This window comes from Aegilops tauschii, chromosome 5 (genome assembly GCF_002575655.3).
Source record: "Aegilops tauschii subsp. strangulata cultivar AL8/78 chromosome 5, Aet v6.0, whole genome shotgun sequence".
Taxonomy (NCBI): domain Eukaryota; kingdom Viridiplantae; phylum Streptophyta; class Magnoliopsida; order Poales; family Poaceae; genus Aegilops; species Aegilops tauschii.
Genome location: NC_053039.3, coordinates 244048362 through 244067184, shown reverse-complemented (window position 1 = coordinate 244067184; position 18823 = coordinate 244048362). Strand labels below are relative to the sequence as shown.

The 18823-nt window shown below is 42.2% G+C and overlaps 1 protein-coding gene across 1 annotated transcript; it reads right to left on the bottom strand.

Moving 5' to 3' along the window:
* Positions 1-608: 608 nt before the first annotated feature.
* Positions 609-6243, bottom strand: LOC109775328 (M phase phosphoprotein 10). The gene is made up of 12 exons (XM_020334080.4): positions 5469-6243; positions 5098-5156; positions 3478-3625; positions 3298-3408; positions 3049-3186; positions 2817-2885; positions 2683-2724; positions 2510-2578; positions 1736-1807; positions 1596-1649; positions 1373-1514; positions 609-995 (listed from the first exon to the last, which is right to left on the bottom strand). Exons 1-12 carry the CDS (start codon positions 6162-6164, stop codon positions 940-942), a joined length of 1656 nt encoding a protein of 551 aa, XP_020189669.1. The 5' UTR covers positions 6165-6243; the 3' UTR covers positions 609-939.
* Between the last annotated feature and the right edge of the window lie 12580 nt (positions 6244-18823).

The following is an 18823-nucleotide window of genomic DNA, read 5'->3' as shown; positions in this document are numbered from 1 at the left end:
TGTTTTCTTTGTTCTCACTTCCCTAGTGAAGAATTGATGAATTGTGTACTCTAATATATCAAAATGTTGTTGAACGAAATAAAAAAATGTATTCCAATGGCAAAAAAAAATGTATACATAGAGGCTCCAGACAGCCATGCCGGATTAGATGCGCCCAACGGCAGCGCATCTAGAAAGACGGCCGACCGCCGCCCCATTGCCCTATCCAAACGGAAAAAATGGGCGCCCGTTGGACTTGAACTAAGCAAATGGTTGCAAACTTACAATAACTAGTGCAACAGGAACATATCCGGGAGTAGAAAGAACCAGACGCGGGGGGGGGGGGGGGGGGGGGGGGGAGGGTGCAGGCAACTATGATGATGATGCTCCCGCGCTCAATAGTACAAAACGGCCTCAATCTCAAAATTTTACCTATGTAGGTACAACATGGTCAAACTGTATTCGAATATGGTAAACTTTGTACCACCTTGCTCAGTTTCTGGGTTGAATTCGGCTTCGAGTGCCGGAAGGACACCCTGATGCATTATCTAGTACTCCCTCCGTTCCTAAATATTTGTCTTTCTAGATATTTCAACAAGTGACTACATACGGAGCAAAAGGAGCGAATCTACACTCTAAAATATGTCTACATACATCCGTATGTGGTAATCCATTTGAAATGACTAGAAAGACAAATATTTCGGAACGGAGGAAGTACATGACACTCTTATACTCGCAAGAGTTCAATTCTATTCTACTCGAGAAGACACTCACTCCCTGTGAGAAATTCTAAAAGGAAATGCTTTTACACTGCATGAAAGCTCGAAAACTGGCTACATCAGAGCCTTGAAATTGCAGGCCAGGCATCAGATCACGAAAGGCATTACACTGTTGGTGGCGGTCCTCCCTCCAACCAACTCCAAAGGTTTGCAATACATATAGCATGTAAGCAGCAGCTTCCTATATATTTGATGAGTTCTCTTTCCGCAGCTTGGCTGGCCTCTCCTTGTGCGATTCTGCATGGCAAAGTAGCAGGTTTTTGTCATGTTGCCAACACAATTCAGTCCATGTGTGAGATTGCGCTGCTCCAAATCTTCCAATATACTACTCCCTCCGTTCCTAAATACTACAAGTCTTTTTAGAGATTCCAATAAGAGACTACATACCGAGTAAAATGAGTGAATCTACACTCTAAACTACGTCTATATACATCCGTATGTAGTCCATAGTGAAATCTCTAGAAAGACTTATATTTAGGAATGGAGGGAGTAATACAACTGAATACAACCATGAACTACCCTGGTGATGAAGTAGAGAGCAGGATTCATTGTTTCTTGGGAGGATTTTTCAAAAGCCGTCGAGGCGAGTGAAACCCCAAAGAGAAAAAAAATACCTGCATATCTCCTCTTCTTGTTGGCTCTTCTTCTTTTGCGCTCAGCTTGTGTAAGCTCCACGTCTTCTTTAATATCCCCTTTCCCTTCAAAAACTTCTTCGGGAGCGAGCATTGCGGCATCTGAAACAGCTACAGGTGCAACCTGCCAAGGAAGACAAGTCGTTACATGAATGAAATACTCAAATAGAATAACTTCACAAGAGAAAAACAATGATTGTGGTACCTCTTCCATTGCTAGAGCAGGTATATTAACTTGTATGGACATATCCTCAATGACCTGAAAAGACAACACTTGTCCTTCATACCAAAAATTGCAAACTTGAGGTATTATACGATGCTGTCTAATAGAGAGCTATCACATACCGGCTTTGGGGCAAAGTGGAAATGAGAGAGCGCATCCAACTTCAAGCATATCCTCTTAAATAAATCATTTGCCTGAGTTGAATAAGAAGTTAGTCAGAATCAGGAAGTATCACTTTGGTAACACAAAAATATCCACATAGCCAGAATTATAGTTGATATCATCATAAAGACAAAGAGAACATATGCACACAGCACCGGTGGAAAGATTGCAGGAAACAGAAGCATAAAATCAAGTTGGCCAATGTAGTAAGGGCACTTCAAAAAAAAAAAGATAACTGTAAAGTATCAAGTGTGACCTACGCAATATGCATGCTTAAAGTAACGCATATAGTGACTGAAGCAATCCATTTCTTCTCATTCATTACAAAATGGAGTATTTTTCTAACACCAAAAATTCCAATAGCTAACGTCATATCCATCGCATGGCAATAAACCATCACTGAGCATCGGTATTAAAATTGTACTTCGTAATATGACAAGCATCTTGTGCACCACGAAAAAGTGATGATGAATATATTGACACTACAGTCATCAGGACAAGCAGGGAACATGAAAGCTTGCTAATTTAGATGGATATAATAACATCTGGCATGCCTTTACTGACAAGACAATGCAAGATTTGCTCTTTAGCGGACATTATCTTTCAATCCAACACAAATGATGTATCAGATGTTGCACAACAATTAAGACCAACAAAAGCAGAATAAAACTGTAATCATGATAGGTAAATCCAACGTCACTCAGGTTTTCTAGTAAAAACAATTGATTGCTCACCTCATTCTTCAGTTCATCTGAAATAGCAAGTGTGGCAGGTGCAATGCCAGTTTTTTCCTTAAACTCATCCTGGAAGAGCAAAAGAATCAGTTAGTGGATGAACTACACTAAAACTGGTCCTATCTACCAACTCGTTTGGATTTAAAATAAGATCATAGTAAGACAATACAGACCTCATACTGTTCAGCAAGACCCTTTTTGCTCTTGTTTTCATCCTGTTGAAATATAGCAACAATAGTGAATCACAAAATTATCATACTGTTATCATGAAAGAATTCCAGTTATTGCACCCGATCAAAAACCATACCATCTCCTTTTGCTGCTTTGGAACTTTATACGGCAAGGTTGAAGGCTTTTCAACATCATCAAAATGACCCTATCAGGAAACAAGAGAAGCTATCTCAATATTACTAGCAGTCACAGATACAAAACGAAATAACCAAAGAACTCCTCACAATTTCACTCTACTATTTCCCGGTATACTACTGTTGAGTGTTCACCCAGTTACGAACGTAGTGACATATCCAGAAAAATATTACCTCCGCAATTCTTTTCTTTATCATCTCTTCGAGAGAAGCTGTGACTTCCTCCGTGATTACTGGGGCAGGTCTTACATTATGCTCAAAATCAAGATCCACTTCCAGGGCACTATTTTTGGGCCTCCTGGAAGCATCAACCTACAAAAGGAACTCGTTTAGAAAGACACAATTGCAATGGTAATTAACTATTACTAGCACGATATTGTGAGTCAGAAATATGTCTCATTTCCAAAACATGCTATCAGCTACCTCTCCCTGCATGATCCATTTACTGGGTTCAAGACTAGCTTTCTCCATTAGGTCTATTTGGTTACGCATCTTCAAGAGCCCCTTTTCATGAGTTGAAAGACCTTGTTCATCCTGCATAGAAGGGAAAGCATGTTGATAAACAAGTATATGTGCATTACTTATTTCAACTGAAATGAGTACCTCTAATGCTGGACCATCATTTACATCATCCTTCTCAATGTCATCCACTTCCATTTCATGCAATTCATCCTTGAAGTGGACTTTCTTTGTGAAACCATTTCTCTTCTTGACTTGTTGCTTACTGCTTTCCTCAAAAAAATCCTCATACCTGAAAAGACGCTCTTAGCTGGTTAAAAGCACAACACAAAATTCATGACAACCAAAATGCAGGATATATAACATTATTCTACAGCCTAAGGAAGATTATAGAATAACTTCAAGTTTCAATTCTGCATTTTCTTTTATTTCTCAAGCTTCAGACTGTTTCAAGTGCACAGAATAATCAATATCGATGCGCGTGAATTGTTTAAAACATTTGGAAGCATGAGAGGAAACTTGGTTCATTTCTGCGGCCTGGGCAACAAAAAAATAGAGCAGATAAAGCTGCTTTTTAGCCTCTCATTCTTGTCGCTTTAGTTAGCCTACCCCAAATTGTTTGGTACTAAAGGCTTTGTTGTTGTTGTCGTCGTTTTAATGCAGATCACAAATCAAGTGGTGCCTTCACAAAACATTGAAGATACATAGTGCGCTCTGACATGTACATGTAAGATTCGTTTTGAATTTTTGAAGCTTCAAACACGCACTTAAAAGGGAGCACATGTGCTCGGTATTAAAAGAACATGTCCCGATTGTAGAGGTTTTACTGGGCAAATGTAGGTGGGATAGGAAAGGACTGTAATGCATGCACTACAAAAGATGGGTGCTTCCGACTGTCCAACAGGGACATTTGCACCAGCAAATAAGTTGTACGACTCGGTTTTCTCTCCAGTAAAATCAACTTGCTATGTTATGTAGAAGTGAGTAGTGACACCTTTTTCTGTGAATTTTTTTTTTGTTGAATCCTCATGGAGGTGGTTGGCAATTGGATAATAGCCTTTTCCCTGTCTTGGTAAAGGTGGCAGGAAAGTTGTTCTGAGAAATCTAACTTTTTCATTGGTTAATTTCTATGCTAGGTGGTACACAAAATCATGTTTTTCTGTTCTTTTCAGACTTGTTTCACTGCAACCCCACAAAGGTACATTACTACTTCAAATCTCCAGTACAGGTGGCAGCAAGCTTCTGTACATTAAATTTATTTTTCATAGGCCAGTTTTTTTCCCCTCTCATCAACAAATTATGTACAAACGGGGCTCTTTTTCATTATTTACTTTTCTACTATAATTGAGTCCATCTCCACACAAGTATTAATATTTAATTTCTCCCCTATGTCAATGAAAGGAAGTAGCTCCCTTCCCTTCTATTCACCTAAAGAAAGAAAAGTCTCATGTAGTGATATCTTGTATATTAACAGTGTGGAATTTGTAGAACGTGCATAAAGATCATGCATGAGAAATTCCCAATTATCCACCCTTTAAAAAGTTCCATAGATCAATTTATTTTCTATGTGTTACAAGTTGGGAAAGAGTTGTGAAGCATTGTTCAAGCAATTTTAAAATCCCACATGGCTCTATTGTCATATCTTCACATGATTGATGAACTGTGCTGTAGCACACTAACAGATATAGGAGCGCATAATACAAATTGATTTGCATTTTCACAATCACCACAATAGCATACTTGAGATTAGCATAAAATGCTTACCTTATATCTCCGCCAGATTTCCCCACACCCTCTTCATCATCAGACTCAAAATCTTCCAACTACAGTTAATAGCGCCACCAATCAAGTTAAAGAAGAAAGGAATTTGGGTTAATGTGCTTCATTAATAAAAATGTGGCATATATAACACTATAACTGTCAAAAGGAGCACATTGGTCTATGCAGTAGCGATAAACATATGCGTGCAATGCATTTCCTGAACTAGATCTAGCTGTTAAGTCATTTATATTGAACATTCAGAAGAAAATTTGGCTTCCCTTGCTGAATTACTTACGGTTCTACATCTTAGATTCTATCAGAGCTAACAATCATTCCATGTATATAAAGAGAGTGTGTCAGTACAAATTCCTTACATCCAAATCGTCATCTTCATCATCACCCCCATCATCTTCATCCACATCCTCCTCATCACTATCGTCCTCCATCAAGTTCACACTTGCCTTCTTCTTCTCTCCTCCCTTGGAACCCCCACCGTACTCCTGCTCCTCCCCCTCCTCCATAAACTTTTCCAGGTCCTTCATCTTCAGGAACCTGTCCTCCACCCCGTTCCCTTTCTTCGCCCCTAGCTCCTCCGTTTCTTCATCCTCCCCCTCCTCCGATTCCAACTCGTCATCCGTGTCCTCCAGGCCACCCTCATCCTCCTCCTCCGATTCGTCACCCTCTCCATCCTCCTCCTCGTCTGACGGGCCCTCCACGGCTTCAGAGGGCTTGGACGGCGGAGGAGTAGCCAACGGCTGCGCAGGCGGTTGGTGCTCGAGGCGGCGGAGCTGGCGGTGGAGGTGGGGGAGGAGGGGGCGGGAGAGCAGCTCGCTCTGGGACCAAATCTGCTCGGCGTCGAAGTTGGGGCCGGCGAGGAGGTTGGGGAGGGGCGGCGGCTGCACGGGGGAGACAACGGCGAGCGACGAGTGGAAGTGCTTCAGAGCCGCCCGGGCGGCGGCGGCGAGGTCCGCGGACGGGGAGAGGTAGACGGACGGGTCGGCGCGCCGCAGCTGCTGCAGCGCCACCTCGCCCTTCTCCGCGGCAAGCGGCTCGTCCAAATCCATGGCCATTGCCGTGGTGGCCGGGAGCGAATTGGTTGACTGGAGTATGTGGAGGCGACGCTGGGAAAGAGAGGAGGAGCAGGTTTGGGTTTTAGGGTTTTAACGCGTTGAGCCGCAGGCCGCGATGGCCTTTATACGATTTGGTCCTCAAACTCCACTCCAAATGTAAAATTCACCCTCCAAGCTCATAACCAGTTCATAATAATACAACGATAAGATTAGGATCACATGAAGCGCCAAACTCATCTGCTCCCGGTAAAAAAACCAAAATAAATACTAGAAAAATTCAAAAAAACTAAAAAAATTGTGTGATAGATAATTTGATGTGTGAGGTCCGCTTCAAATTTCAATTCATTTGGACATCTGAGAAGCTCTCGGCAAAAAAGACAAATCGGATCAGAACAGTGTGTGAACAGTAAACTTTTTTACAGACCATGATTTTGTCTTTTTTGTCGAGAGCTGCTCAAATGTCCAAATGAGTTAAAATTTGGAGCAGACCTCACGCATCAAATTATCTACCACAGAAAAAATGGATTTTTTTTGAATTTTTCTACTATTTGTTTTGATTTTTTTCATCAACGCGGGTGCAGTTAAGCCCGGGAGCAGAAACTCCGTGTCACGGGAAGCTCATTTTGTATCCTTTACCATCTTTATTAGTCAGATTTAGAGCGAAGCAGATAATAATTGTATAATGATTCGAATGCGTATGAGATTATGGATTTAGAGCAGAAATGAGAGCGGGCTCGTACCGTAAATTGACAAAATATATTGATAAATGTTGCCAAGAGACATACTGTTATACTCCCTCCGTTCCTTTATATAAGGTGTATTTGTTTTTTCAAAAGTCAAACGAGTGCATGTTTGACCAAGTTTTTTAAAAAATATATCAATATCCACAATATGAAATTTATATAATTTGATCAATCATGAAAGGTAGTTTCATATTTTATCTATTAGGTATTGCAATTCTTTCTATTTGGTTCTATAATCTTGGTCAAACTTTCAAATGGTTGACTTGCACGGAAACCAATATACCTTATATTCTGGAACGGAGGGAGTATCTATGATGCAAACAACGATGAACACAAAATTTATTTAGAAAATCATGGATTAATTAATAGCATTCATGCAAACTCCTCTCCTTCATCGGTTAGACCTTGGTCGACAACTTTGTCATCGTGGACATCCAAACTACCAGAGAGATGAGGTCGACGACACTGGACTGGAAGACGTCTGCTGTTGAGATGATAACAACTTTGTATGCGACTATTGTGTCGACTATAAATAGCCCCATAACCCCGCTAGAGTGGGTCGTTGCTAGAGTGAAATTATACAGAGCTGCAAAAGTCCCCCTCCTCGCATTGTGGTGGACCAGGTGGTCCTGTAAAAAGAGCTCATGTGCGCGCCATTGAACATGAGGTGAGATCGCTCCTTATCGACTCTCACTTCTCTACATGCGAGACATGGCTACTACCTCAAATAGAAATGCTATGTGTACCTAGGTACCAAGAAAACGACCATGGAAACGCTATAAGAGCAATGGACAAGACGGCGCGTAAGCGGAGCAAGTAACACAGGAGGAGTCATTGAACCACATCATCTGTCGGACATCTGGTGCAAGGAAGACCAGTGACCGAAAGAACCAGTCGCAGATGAAACCTACAATGACTGGACATCCGACAAGTAGCGAACATCCGGCAGGTCCTGAGCGACCGGAAATCCAGTGCCACTGTCCAGAGTGTCCAAAGAAGAAATTAACGAAAGTCTGATGCCTATGAGACGTCCGGTCCCCCGTGAGCCACCGGACATCCGATACCACAGAGCGACCGGGCGTCCGATAGCCACCGGACATTCGGTACTGCCTATGCGTAGATTCAAGGGTTTCGGCCCATGTACCTCCCCCCCAAGACCATAAATACCCTCCCCTTGGGCGAATTAAGGTTGTTAAGGGTACAGCCGGTGACCTTGTTTTGTTTTATCATAAGTTGAATTACGTATCGCCTCATTTTATTTATATTTTGTTTATGTATGAGGATGTTATACACTGGCGGTTCACGGGTTTTTATGGTCATCCGAACTGGAATGAACGAAAATTATCTTGGGATGACATTCACAACTTGAACAATAAGGGCGACCACCCCTGGGTGGTATTGGGGGATTTTAATGAAATTTTATATCCGTCGGAAAAAGAAGGCGGTAATGCGAGACCAAATGGAATGACGAGAGATTTCCGTGAATGTCTCATGGATTGTTGGCTGGAGGATTTGGGTTATATTGGCGACCCATTCACTTGGAGAAGAGGTGATGTATGCGAGTGCCTGGATCGGGCGTTTTGCAACACTGGTTGGGCCCATAAATTTCCCCGAGCGGCGGTGATCAACGAAGAGCATATTCACTCTGACCACCGCCTGCTGGTCCTGGATATGGATTATTTGGATGACCAAATTTTCGGAAGACCGGATGGGCATGGGAAACAATTCAAAGCTGGGTGGTTAAAGGAAGAGACGATCACTGAGATTGTTAATGTTGCATGGGAGAAAGCAAAGCTAGCAGGGATTGGCCCTTCTCTTGCCGATCAAACGAGAGTTGTGCATGCCGATTTACATTCTTGGGATCGGTAAATACTTAAGGGCCCGAAGCGGAGAATAAACAAATTAAAAAGGAGTTAGAGAGACTGAAGCGTGGCCCTTAGAATATAGAATCATGTGGTCGTCAGAAGGAAATTATCGTACTCATTAAGAACCTGTTGGATCAAGAGGAAATATTCTGGTTACAAAGAGGTTGGGCTAATTGGTTGATGCATGGGGAACGTAATACCTCTTTCTTCCATAATGCAGCCACAGCCAGGAAAAAAAGAAATAATATAAAGAAACTCCTAGATGAGTTGGGAATATAGAGGGAAGATAAGGAGTTGAGGGATCACATTACTGATTATTTTTCATAGCTGTTCACATCGGCAGTACAGTATCCGAATCAAGATGTGTTGCCCCTAGTTCGTAGGAGAGTGACGACTGAAATGAACAATGCTCTTTGTGCCCCTTATACTACTGAAGATGTTCGAAAGGCATTATTCGATATCGGGGACTTAAAAGCTCCGAGGCCAGATGGATTTTATGCTATTTTCTATAAGAGGTTTTGGCCCATGCTAGGGGATGATCTAATTGAGGAGGTTTTGAAGGCAATCAATACATGTACTATTTCAGCGGGTTGGAACGATACTGCAATTATGATGATTCCAAAGGTGAATACACCAGAAAAGGTAACCCAATTTAGGCCGATCAGTTTATGCAATGTGGTATATAAAATAATTGCAAAAATGGTGGCCTCCCGTTTGAAGGTTTTCCTACCAGAAATCATTAGTCCAACTCAGAGTGCCTTCATGCCTGGCATATTGATTACGAATAACATTTTAGTGGCTTATGAGTGTTTTCACACAATCAAGAACATAAGAGAAGGTAGAGAGAGATTATGTGCTATAAAACTCGATATGCACAAAGCTTACGACAGGGTTGAATGGCCTTTTCTGAAGGAGATTATGTTAAGACTAGGTTTCCTTCAATATTGGGTGAACTTTATCATGCAGTGTGTCTCAACTGTTGAGTACAGAGTAAGGATTAATTCCGAGGAAAGCAAAAAATTTAACCCTACAAGGGGGTTGAGATAGGGAGACCCATTATCACCTTATCTATTCTTGTTGTGCACAGAGGGGTTGAATGCCTTACTTACACATGCAGAGGAAAATGGAAATATCTCAGGAGTTAAAGTATGTAGAGATGCCCCGCCTATCACAAATCTCATCTTTGCGGATGACTCTTTGATTCTCATGAAAGCAAACCAACATAGCGCCGAATTACTGAAATCAACGCTAGATTTATACCGTGCGGCATCGGGACAGTTGGTAAGTGTGGAAAAGTCCAACATTTTCTTTAGCCCCAACACGAAGGTGGAGATTAGAGAACAATTGTGTACAACATTGAACATTATGACTCAGGCCCTCAGTGATAAATATCTAGGGTTGCCAACAAATGTGGGGTTAGATAAAACACACTTTTTCCAATTTCTGATTGAACGAATTGTGAAGAAAATTAGTGGTTGGAAGGAAAAACGGATGTCAGCCGGAGGGAAGGAGATCCTGCTCAAGGCTGTTATCCAAGCCACACCCACCTATGCAATGTCGGTTTTTAAAATTCCTAAAAGCATTTGTAAAGGAATCATTGACGCGATAGCGCATTTCTGATATGGAGACGAGGAGAACCAGAGGAGGGTGCATTGGATGGCCTAGTGGAAAATGTGTGTACCTAAAAACCAAGGGGGAATGGGATTCGTGATATTCACTGCTTCAACTTGGCTTTGCTTGCCAAGCAGGCATGGCGTCTTATTGATAAAACCGACTCTTTGTGTGCTATAATCCTAAGGGCTAAGTATTATCCTGGCGGTGATTTGTTGAACACCAAATTAAAAAAAGGCTCTTCATTTACATGGCAAAGTATAATGGCCGGGACGGAGTCCCTAAAACGCAGCTACATTTGGCGAGTGGGGAATGGTCAAAATATCAATATTTGGGAAGATGTATGGATCCCAAACTGTGCCACAAGGAAAATTGTGACACCCAAGGGGGGCATTTGTTAACGAAGGTGGGGGACCTGATTGACCCTACTACGAACAGTTGGGATGAAGATCTCATTAGACAAACTATGTGGCCCATTGATGTACAACGAATTCTTTCAATTCCAATCTCACAATATGACATGTCAAATTTTATTGCTTGGAGCTATATGAAAAATGGTATGTTCTCGGTTTGGTCTGCCTACTCTAGGGAGGGGGAACATCAGTATGGAAATAAATTAAGACATTCTAATGGAATGGGACGAACCACGGTAAACCCTGTTTGGAACAAGATATGGAAGTTATCTTGCCCGACAGAAGTGACGCTGCATGGTACACTTCCATGCCGAGTTACGCTTGCAAATAGACATATGAAGATCTCGCCCATTTGTCCTACATGCTCGGATGACCTAGAAGATACAAAGCACATGTTTTTCCTTTGTAGAAAAGCAAAGGAGGTCTAGAAAAGGCTTGGGTTGGATGATACTATTGATAAAGCCTGCAAGTTAGATCATGCTGGAGAAGCGGTGTTGGAGTATTTATTACTTCTACCGGACCAAGAATTGTTGATTTTGGGCCATTACAATGTATGAGAAATGATTGTTGTCTCAGCATGGTATCTATGGTGGGAAAAACGAAAATTGGTGCATAAGAAGGCAACGCGGAATGCACATCAGATTTCTATGGGGATTCTTTCCCTTTCATCAATTTTCGGTAGTGCATCATCCCCCAGGGCTTCTATGAAAATGGGGGGTTGGTCCTGTCCTCCCATGGGATCTGTGAAACTTAATGTTGACGCTTGTTTTTACCACGACCTCCTTAAGGGCATGATGGGGGCGGTTTTGAGAGATGAAAAAGGTAGGTTTATTGCAGGAGGCAATGGGAAAGCAGACTATTGCGTGGATGTTTTGATGGCAGAAGTTTCAACTCTCAAATTTGGTCTAACACTGGCCCAGAGGGCGGGATGTAATCGCCTTATTATTAACCTGGACAATCTGGAGGTGATTAATACCATGCAGAACAGAGGACGGTCGGCGGGCGCGGCAGCTACAATTTTCGATGATTGTTTTTATTATGCTTGTGATTTCATTAGTACTAAATTTGAACATTGTAATAGAGAAGCAAATAAAGTAGCTCATGAGCTCACTAGATTAGCTAGATTTTCTGTGACCTCGGATTGGTTTGAGGAGCCTTCAAATGAAATCATAATGACTCTCACGGACGATGTACTGGTTATTTCTAGTGAATAAAGGTTTCATTTATTTTCAAAAAAATGGTTGTCAAAGCATGGATGAAGAACTAGAGAGATCTTTGCTCCTTTACCCCCCCCCCATCTTTGGAGGCCAAGACCTCCATTGGAAAAGATCCCAAGTGAATTCAAGACCCTCACAAGGGAAGATCCGCCATGGATTCAAGCCCCTATCTCTCCTAGAGATTTAGGAAGAACTATCTACCATCAAGACCCCACTTCCTCTTGGATTTGGGATGAACTTTACCTTGTTCCTCTTTTCTCTTGGATTGTTTGTGTATGCTTGTGGAACTCATGTGTTTGTCTATCTAGTGGATGTGTGATCGGACTTGTCTCGAGTGTTCCTCCTTGTGATTTGTCACTGGTACAGCGAGCTGCTATACAAACGGATTTTAATCCCTTTTCACAACAACATTTTAAACCGTCGCCTAGTGAGTGTGGGAGATAGGGGGGTCCTTCCCACATGACCCAGAAACTATCGGGAATAGGGAGTAGGAATGCATACTTTTTCCAGAACAAAGCGTATGAGATGCCTGCACCTATCTCAAATGCTCCATCATTACTACTCGTTTGTGCTCGCATTACCATCGCAATCGGACTTCTGTGGTTTTACCTTATACAAGGCGTAGGCCAGGCACATTGCAGACACGAGATTTTTTCAGGCACGTACCCAACTGGCTCTACGTTTACGATGCGCGCCACATCACAAACAGTTCACGGTTGTAAAGCGTGTGCGATAAGGCGACAATCACACACATTTAGTTTTCTCGCACCGTTTGTGATATTGTTTGACATCACACACGCTTTGCAAATGGCAATTGTGTGCATGGTTACACATGTTTCCTCTCCGTGAACCATGTCGGATTATGATGTATACCACACACAGTGTCCTTTATAGACGTGTGCGCCATAATGACCTGCATAGCGTAATTTCACCCTAATTTAACTATTGATATTTAAAATTGTACCGAATTTGTATTTGAAAGTAGGCTATAGCTTTATTCATATTCATTAGGTTCAAACAACCAATGCATTATTCGATGCACAGATACATATGTTCAAGAATTACATCAAAAAAAGATTACATAAGCACCAAATAAAGAATGATGAACCAGGGTTGTATACTTGTACTATTAAAAATGATAAAGAAAGAGGCGAGAGACATTCTAGTTGCTGAATAAGGTGAAGTGGAATGCCCCTATTGTGCTCTCCTCCATGCAGAAGGCACGCACGACTCTAGTCCAACCCCTTGTGATGGTTGGCCGCCAATCATGTAGTTTGAGAGGTAACTTGAGTAAACTGCTTCAGAACCACTGCAAAGGAAAAGATTCAGGCATCATCATCTAACGCAACTCATTATGACAGTAAAAAGAAGGCTACAGATTTTGTACTTACCATCCTGCAATTCACTGTTATCTTGCATAAAGTGTAAACAAATAGTTTGATTGACATCTTTTGACCCATTTAATAACAATCTTTATCATTTTCCTCACTTGATGTTGGTTCATGAATATCTCATTGCCCCATACGCAGAAAGGGTTGAAGCATGGATCTTTGGCAATGACAAATGTACCTAAAAGCACCAAGTTAATATTAGAAGATAAACAACAATTGCACAATGATGTAGTACAACACTCCCTCCATCCCATTATATAAGATCTTATTACATGTATATCTAGATATCATCAGAACATTAAGGTAACACTCTTCCTCGTTGCTATGTAGCCTAGGACTGCATATTTAGTCATTCAGTACAATGCATGTTGCTATGTAATCTCACATATATTAAATATGGCCCTAGTTGACCTACCGATAAATGGGTTACAGATATATTCAGTGAAATGTCTGATTCGACGATTAATCCCTTATCAGCTCCGGGCTATATGATACCAGCTACCGATATCCTGAACAGTGAGTATATATAAGTAATGCGATGAAACTAACCTCGATGGTATAAGCAATGCTATGAAACTAACCTCGATGGAAAACAACAGATGTTCCCAATATTGTCATGTGTGAGTACATCTAAAGGCATGTTAAGCACAACAGGCTAAACATCAGCCAAATATATCCATGATAGACAACATAATCTCCAAATGATAGCTTCAGTGTGCAGGTTTAAGCACGCTAGTTAAGCAAAACAAGAAGTGGAAAGGTGTGTTTACTGCAACATGCATAACATTTAAAAACAAACAAATATAGTTGATAACCCACAAGTTTAGGGGATCGCAACAGTTTTCGAGGGTAGAGTATTCAACCCAAATTTATAGATTCGACACAAGGGGAGCCAAAGAATATTTGCAAGTATTACCAGCTGAGTTGTCAATTCAACCACACCTGGAGATTGAATATCCGCAGCAAAGTGATCAGTAGCAAAGTAGTATGATAGTTCTGATACCAGTGATAATAGTAGTAGTAACGGCAACAATGCTAGCAATGATTTTGTAGCAAGTGTAACAGTAACAGCAGCAGTAGTAACTTAGCAAGAACAATATGTAGGAAATTCGTAGGCATTGGATCGGTGGATTCATTGGATGATATTCATCATATGATAGTTATAACCTAGGGCGATACAAAACTAGCTCCAGTTCATAAATATAATGTAGGCATGTATTCCGTAAATAGTCATACGTGCTTACGGAAAGAACTTGCATGACATATTTTGTCCTACCCTCCTGTGGCAACGGGGTCCATAAGGAAACTAATGGATATTAAGGCCTCCTTTTAATAGAGAACCGGAACAAAGCATTAGCACATAGTGAATACATGAACTCCTCAAACTACGGTCATCACCGAAAAGTATCCCAATTACTGTCACACTGGGCTTTACGGATCATAACACGTAATAGGTGAATATGACTCGCAAGATCGGATCTAGAACATAGATATAATGGTGATAACATAAACGGTTCAGATCTGAAATCATGGCAACCGGGCCCAAAGTGACAAGCATTAAGCATGGCAAAGTCATAACAACATCAATCTCAGAATATAATGGATACCAGGGATCAAGCACAGTTTTGATTACATGATGAATCTCATCCAACTCCTCACCAACCAGCGAGCTTACGAAGGAATTACTCACTCCTAGTGCAGAGCATCATGGAATTAATGATGAAGGAGGGTTGGTGATGACGAAGATCGAAGATCCCCCTCTCTGGAGCCCCAAACGGACTCCAGATCTGGCCCCCCAACGAAGAACAGGAGGTGGCGGCGGCTCCATCTCGTGAAACGCGATAATTCTTCATCGCAGATTTTTCTCTCCAAATATAGGTATTTATGTTGGAAATATGCCCTAGAGGCAATAATAAAATGGTTATTATTGTATTTCCTTGTTCATGATAATTGTCTATTGTTCATGCTATAATTGTATTAACTGGAAACCGTAATACATGTGTGAATACATAGACCACAACATGTCCCTAGTAAGCCTCTAGTTGACTAGCTCGTTGATCAATAGATGGTTATGGTTTCCTGACCATGGACATTGGATGTCATTGATAACGGGATCACATCATTAGGAGAATGATGTGATGGACAAGACCCAATCCTAAGCATAGCACAAGATCGTGTAGTTCGTTTGCTAGAGCTTTTCTAATGTCAAGTATCATTTCCTTAGACCATGAGATTGTGCAACTCCCGGATACCGTAGGAATGCTTTGGGTGTACCAAACGTCACAACGTAACTGGGTGGCTATAAAGGTGCACTACAGGTATCTCCGAAAGTGTCTGTTGGGTTGGCACGAATCGAGACTGGGATTTGTCACTCCGTATGACGGAGAGGTATCTCTGGGCCCACTCGGTAATGGATCATCATAATGAGCTCAATGTGACTAAGGAGTTAGCCACGGGATCATGCGTTATGGAACGAGTAAAGAGACTTGCCGGTAACGAGATTGAACGAGGTATTGGGATACCGACGATCGAATCTCGGGCAAGTAACATACCGATTGACAAAGGGAATTGTATACGAGATTGATTGAATCCTCGACATCGTGGTTCATCCGATGAGATCATCGAGGAGCATGTGGGAGCCAACATGGGTATCCAGATCCCGCTGTTGGTTATTGGCCGGAGAGTCGTCTCGGTCATGTCTACGTGTCTCTCGAACCCGTAGGGTCTACACACTTAAGGTTCGGTGACTCTAGGGTTATAGAGATATTAGTATGCGGTAACCCGAAAGTTGTTCGGAGTCCCGGATGAGATCCCGAACGTCACGAGGAGTTCCGGAATGGTCTGGAGATAAATATTTATATATGGGAAGTCTTGTTTTGGTCGCCGGAAAAGTTTCTCGCATTATCGGTATTGTACCGGGAGTGCCGAAAGGGGTCCGGGGGTCCACCAAAGGGGTCCACCTGCCCCGGGGGGCCACATGGGCTGTAGGGGTGTGCGCCTTGGCCTATATGGGCCAAGGGCACCAGCCCCAAGAGGCCCATGCGCCATGAGATAAGGGAAAGGGAGAGTCCTAAAGGGGGAAGGCACCTCCTAGGTGCCTTGGGGAGGATGGACTCCTCCCTAGCCGCACCCTTCCTTGGAGGAAGGGCCAAGGCTGCGCCCCCCTCTCCCTTGCCCCTATATATATGTGGGGAGGGGAGGGAAGCCATACCCAAGCCCTGGCGCCTCCCTCTCCCTCCCGTGACACATCTCCCTCCTCCCGCAGCGCTTGGCGAAGCCCTGTTGGAATCCCGCTACTTCCACCACCACGGCGTCGTGCTGCTGGATCTCCATCAACCTCTCCTCCCCCTTGCTGGATCAAGAAGGAGGAGACGTCGCTGCTCCGTACGTGTGTTGAACGCGGAGGTGCCGTCCGTTCGGCGCTAGGATCATCGGTGATTTGGATCACGACGAGTACGACTCCATCAACCCCGTTCTCTTGAATGCTTCCGCTCACGATCTACAAGGGTATGTAGATGCACTCCTTTCCTCTCGTTGCTAGTAAACTCCATAGATTGATCTTGGTGATGCGTAGAAAATTTTGAATTTCTGCTACGTTCCCCAACAATTTATGGAGTCGGGATCAGGGTCTGCGGGGCCACTAGGTGGGCACAACCCATCTAGGCGCGTCTGGAGGGGGTGGCGCACCCTGGTGGGTTGTGCTCAACTAGGGGCTCCCCTCCGGTGGTTCTTGGATCCAGTATTTTTATATATTCTGAAATAATTCTCCAAAAAGTTTCGTTCCAATCCGAGAACTTTTATTTCTACACAAAAACAACACCATGGTAGTTCTCCTGAAAACAGTGTCAGTCCGGGTTAGTTTCAATCAAATCCTGCAAATTAGAGTTCAAAACAAGAGGAAAAGCGTTAGGAAAAGTAGATACGATGGAGACGTATCAAATCCCCCAAGCTTAAACCTTTGCTTGTCCTCAAGCAATTCAGTTGACAAACTGAAAGTGAAAAAGAAAACTTTTACGAACTCTTTTGATCTTGTTACATAAATAAGCTTAAGTAGAACCCAGGTTTTCAGCAAAGATTATGACTAACCATATCAGCAATAACTCTTAAAAACTATATTGACTCATGTCAATGGCATAATCAACTAGCGAGCAATAATAAGATAGCCAAATGACAACACTTTGCCAAAACAACCGTGATATAATATGACAACACTGGTATCTCGCTAGCCCTTTCTGAGACCATAAAACATAAATGTAGAGCACCTCCAAAGTTCAAACAACGATTAAACATTGTTATTCACGGTAGAAAAGATTCAATCATGATGCATCCAACATTAACTATGCACAATGCATGAGGATGACAATAGTGCTATCAGATCTGGCGCTTATTTGAGAAGGTGATGACTCAACATAAAATTAAATAGATAGTCCCTTCGCAGAGGGAAGCAGGGATTTGCAGTGGTGCGAGAGCTCATAATTTTAAAACAGAGATAAATGTAATTTTGGGAAATGCACCCTTCCTGTTTATGTCACAACCAAAAGTTATCAATATCTTCCATGCTAAGCACATTAGTGGCGGTTCCCGGGCGATAAAAGTAAAGGTTTACTCCCCCGCCACCAACAAACACACTCCATGGCTAGCCGAATTCATGGGTACCGTCCATACCAACAACATTCCCAAGGGAGTTTTGTTTATTTTTTTGCAATTTTTTTTATTTCGGGACGGGGAATCCCTATTACCACCCCTCTCGTGTAAGGACGAGTGAATAAACACTCATCATGAGAATAATCCGCTTAGCATGGAAGATACCGACTACTCCTTGTCGCTCTATGAACAATCCAGGCACACAAAAACATGTGTTTATTTGAAGTTATTAGAGGTGGCACATGCAAATTTACTTAGAACGGCTGGGTAATACCGCATATAGGTAGGTATGGTGGACTCATCTGGAATAACCTGGGTTTAGGATTTTGATGCACAAGCAGTATTCCCACATAGTACAGGTGAAGGCTAGCAAATAGGTTGAGAAGCGGGCAGCTAGAGAGCGAAAACGGTCATGAACATGCGTTATGCATAATTAACATTGAATACTAGCATGAGTAGGATATGAACACCATGAACATAAATATCGTAGATGCTATGTTGGTTTTGATTCAACTACATGCATAAACATGTGCCAAGTCAAGCCACTTGAAACATTCAGAGGAGGATACCATATCATCATACTACATCACAATCATTTTAATGGAATGTTGACATCCAAGATAAATCATTATCCACTCCAAGCTACTTAAGCATGGCATGAGAAACTATAATCTCTAATTGTCGTTACAAACATGTTTGATCATAATATGCTGAATCATGGATACTAGGTTAAACATATTTACAAAAACAAAACAAGTTGAGTTCATACCCGTTT

What these genes read in the sequence shown, in the direction of transcription:
- LOC109775328 (XM_020334080.4), bottom strand. Translation starts at nt 6,164, where the DNA reads ATGGCCATGGATTTGGACGAGCCGCTTGCCGCGGAGAAGGGCGAGGTG. An exon ending in ATGAAGATGACGATTTGGAT is followed by an intron (nt 5,157 to 5,468) that starts GTAAGGAATTTG and finishes TATTAACTGTAG; the next exon opens with TTGGAAGATTTTGAGTCTGA. An exon ending in CTGCTCTAGCAATGGAAGAG is followed by an intron (nt 1,515 to 1,595) that starts GTACCACAATCA and finishes CTTCCTTGGCAG; the next exon opens with GTTGCACCTGTAGCTGTTTC.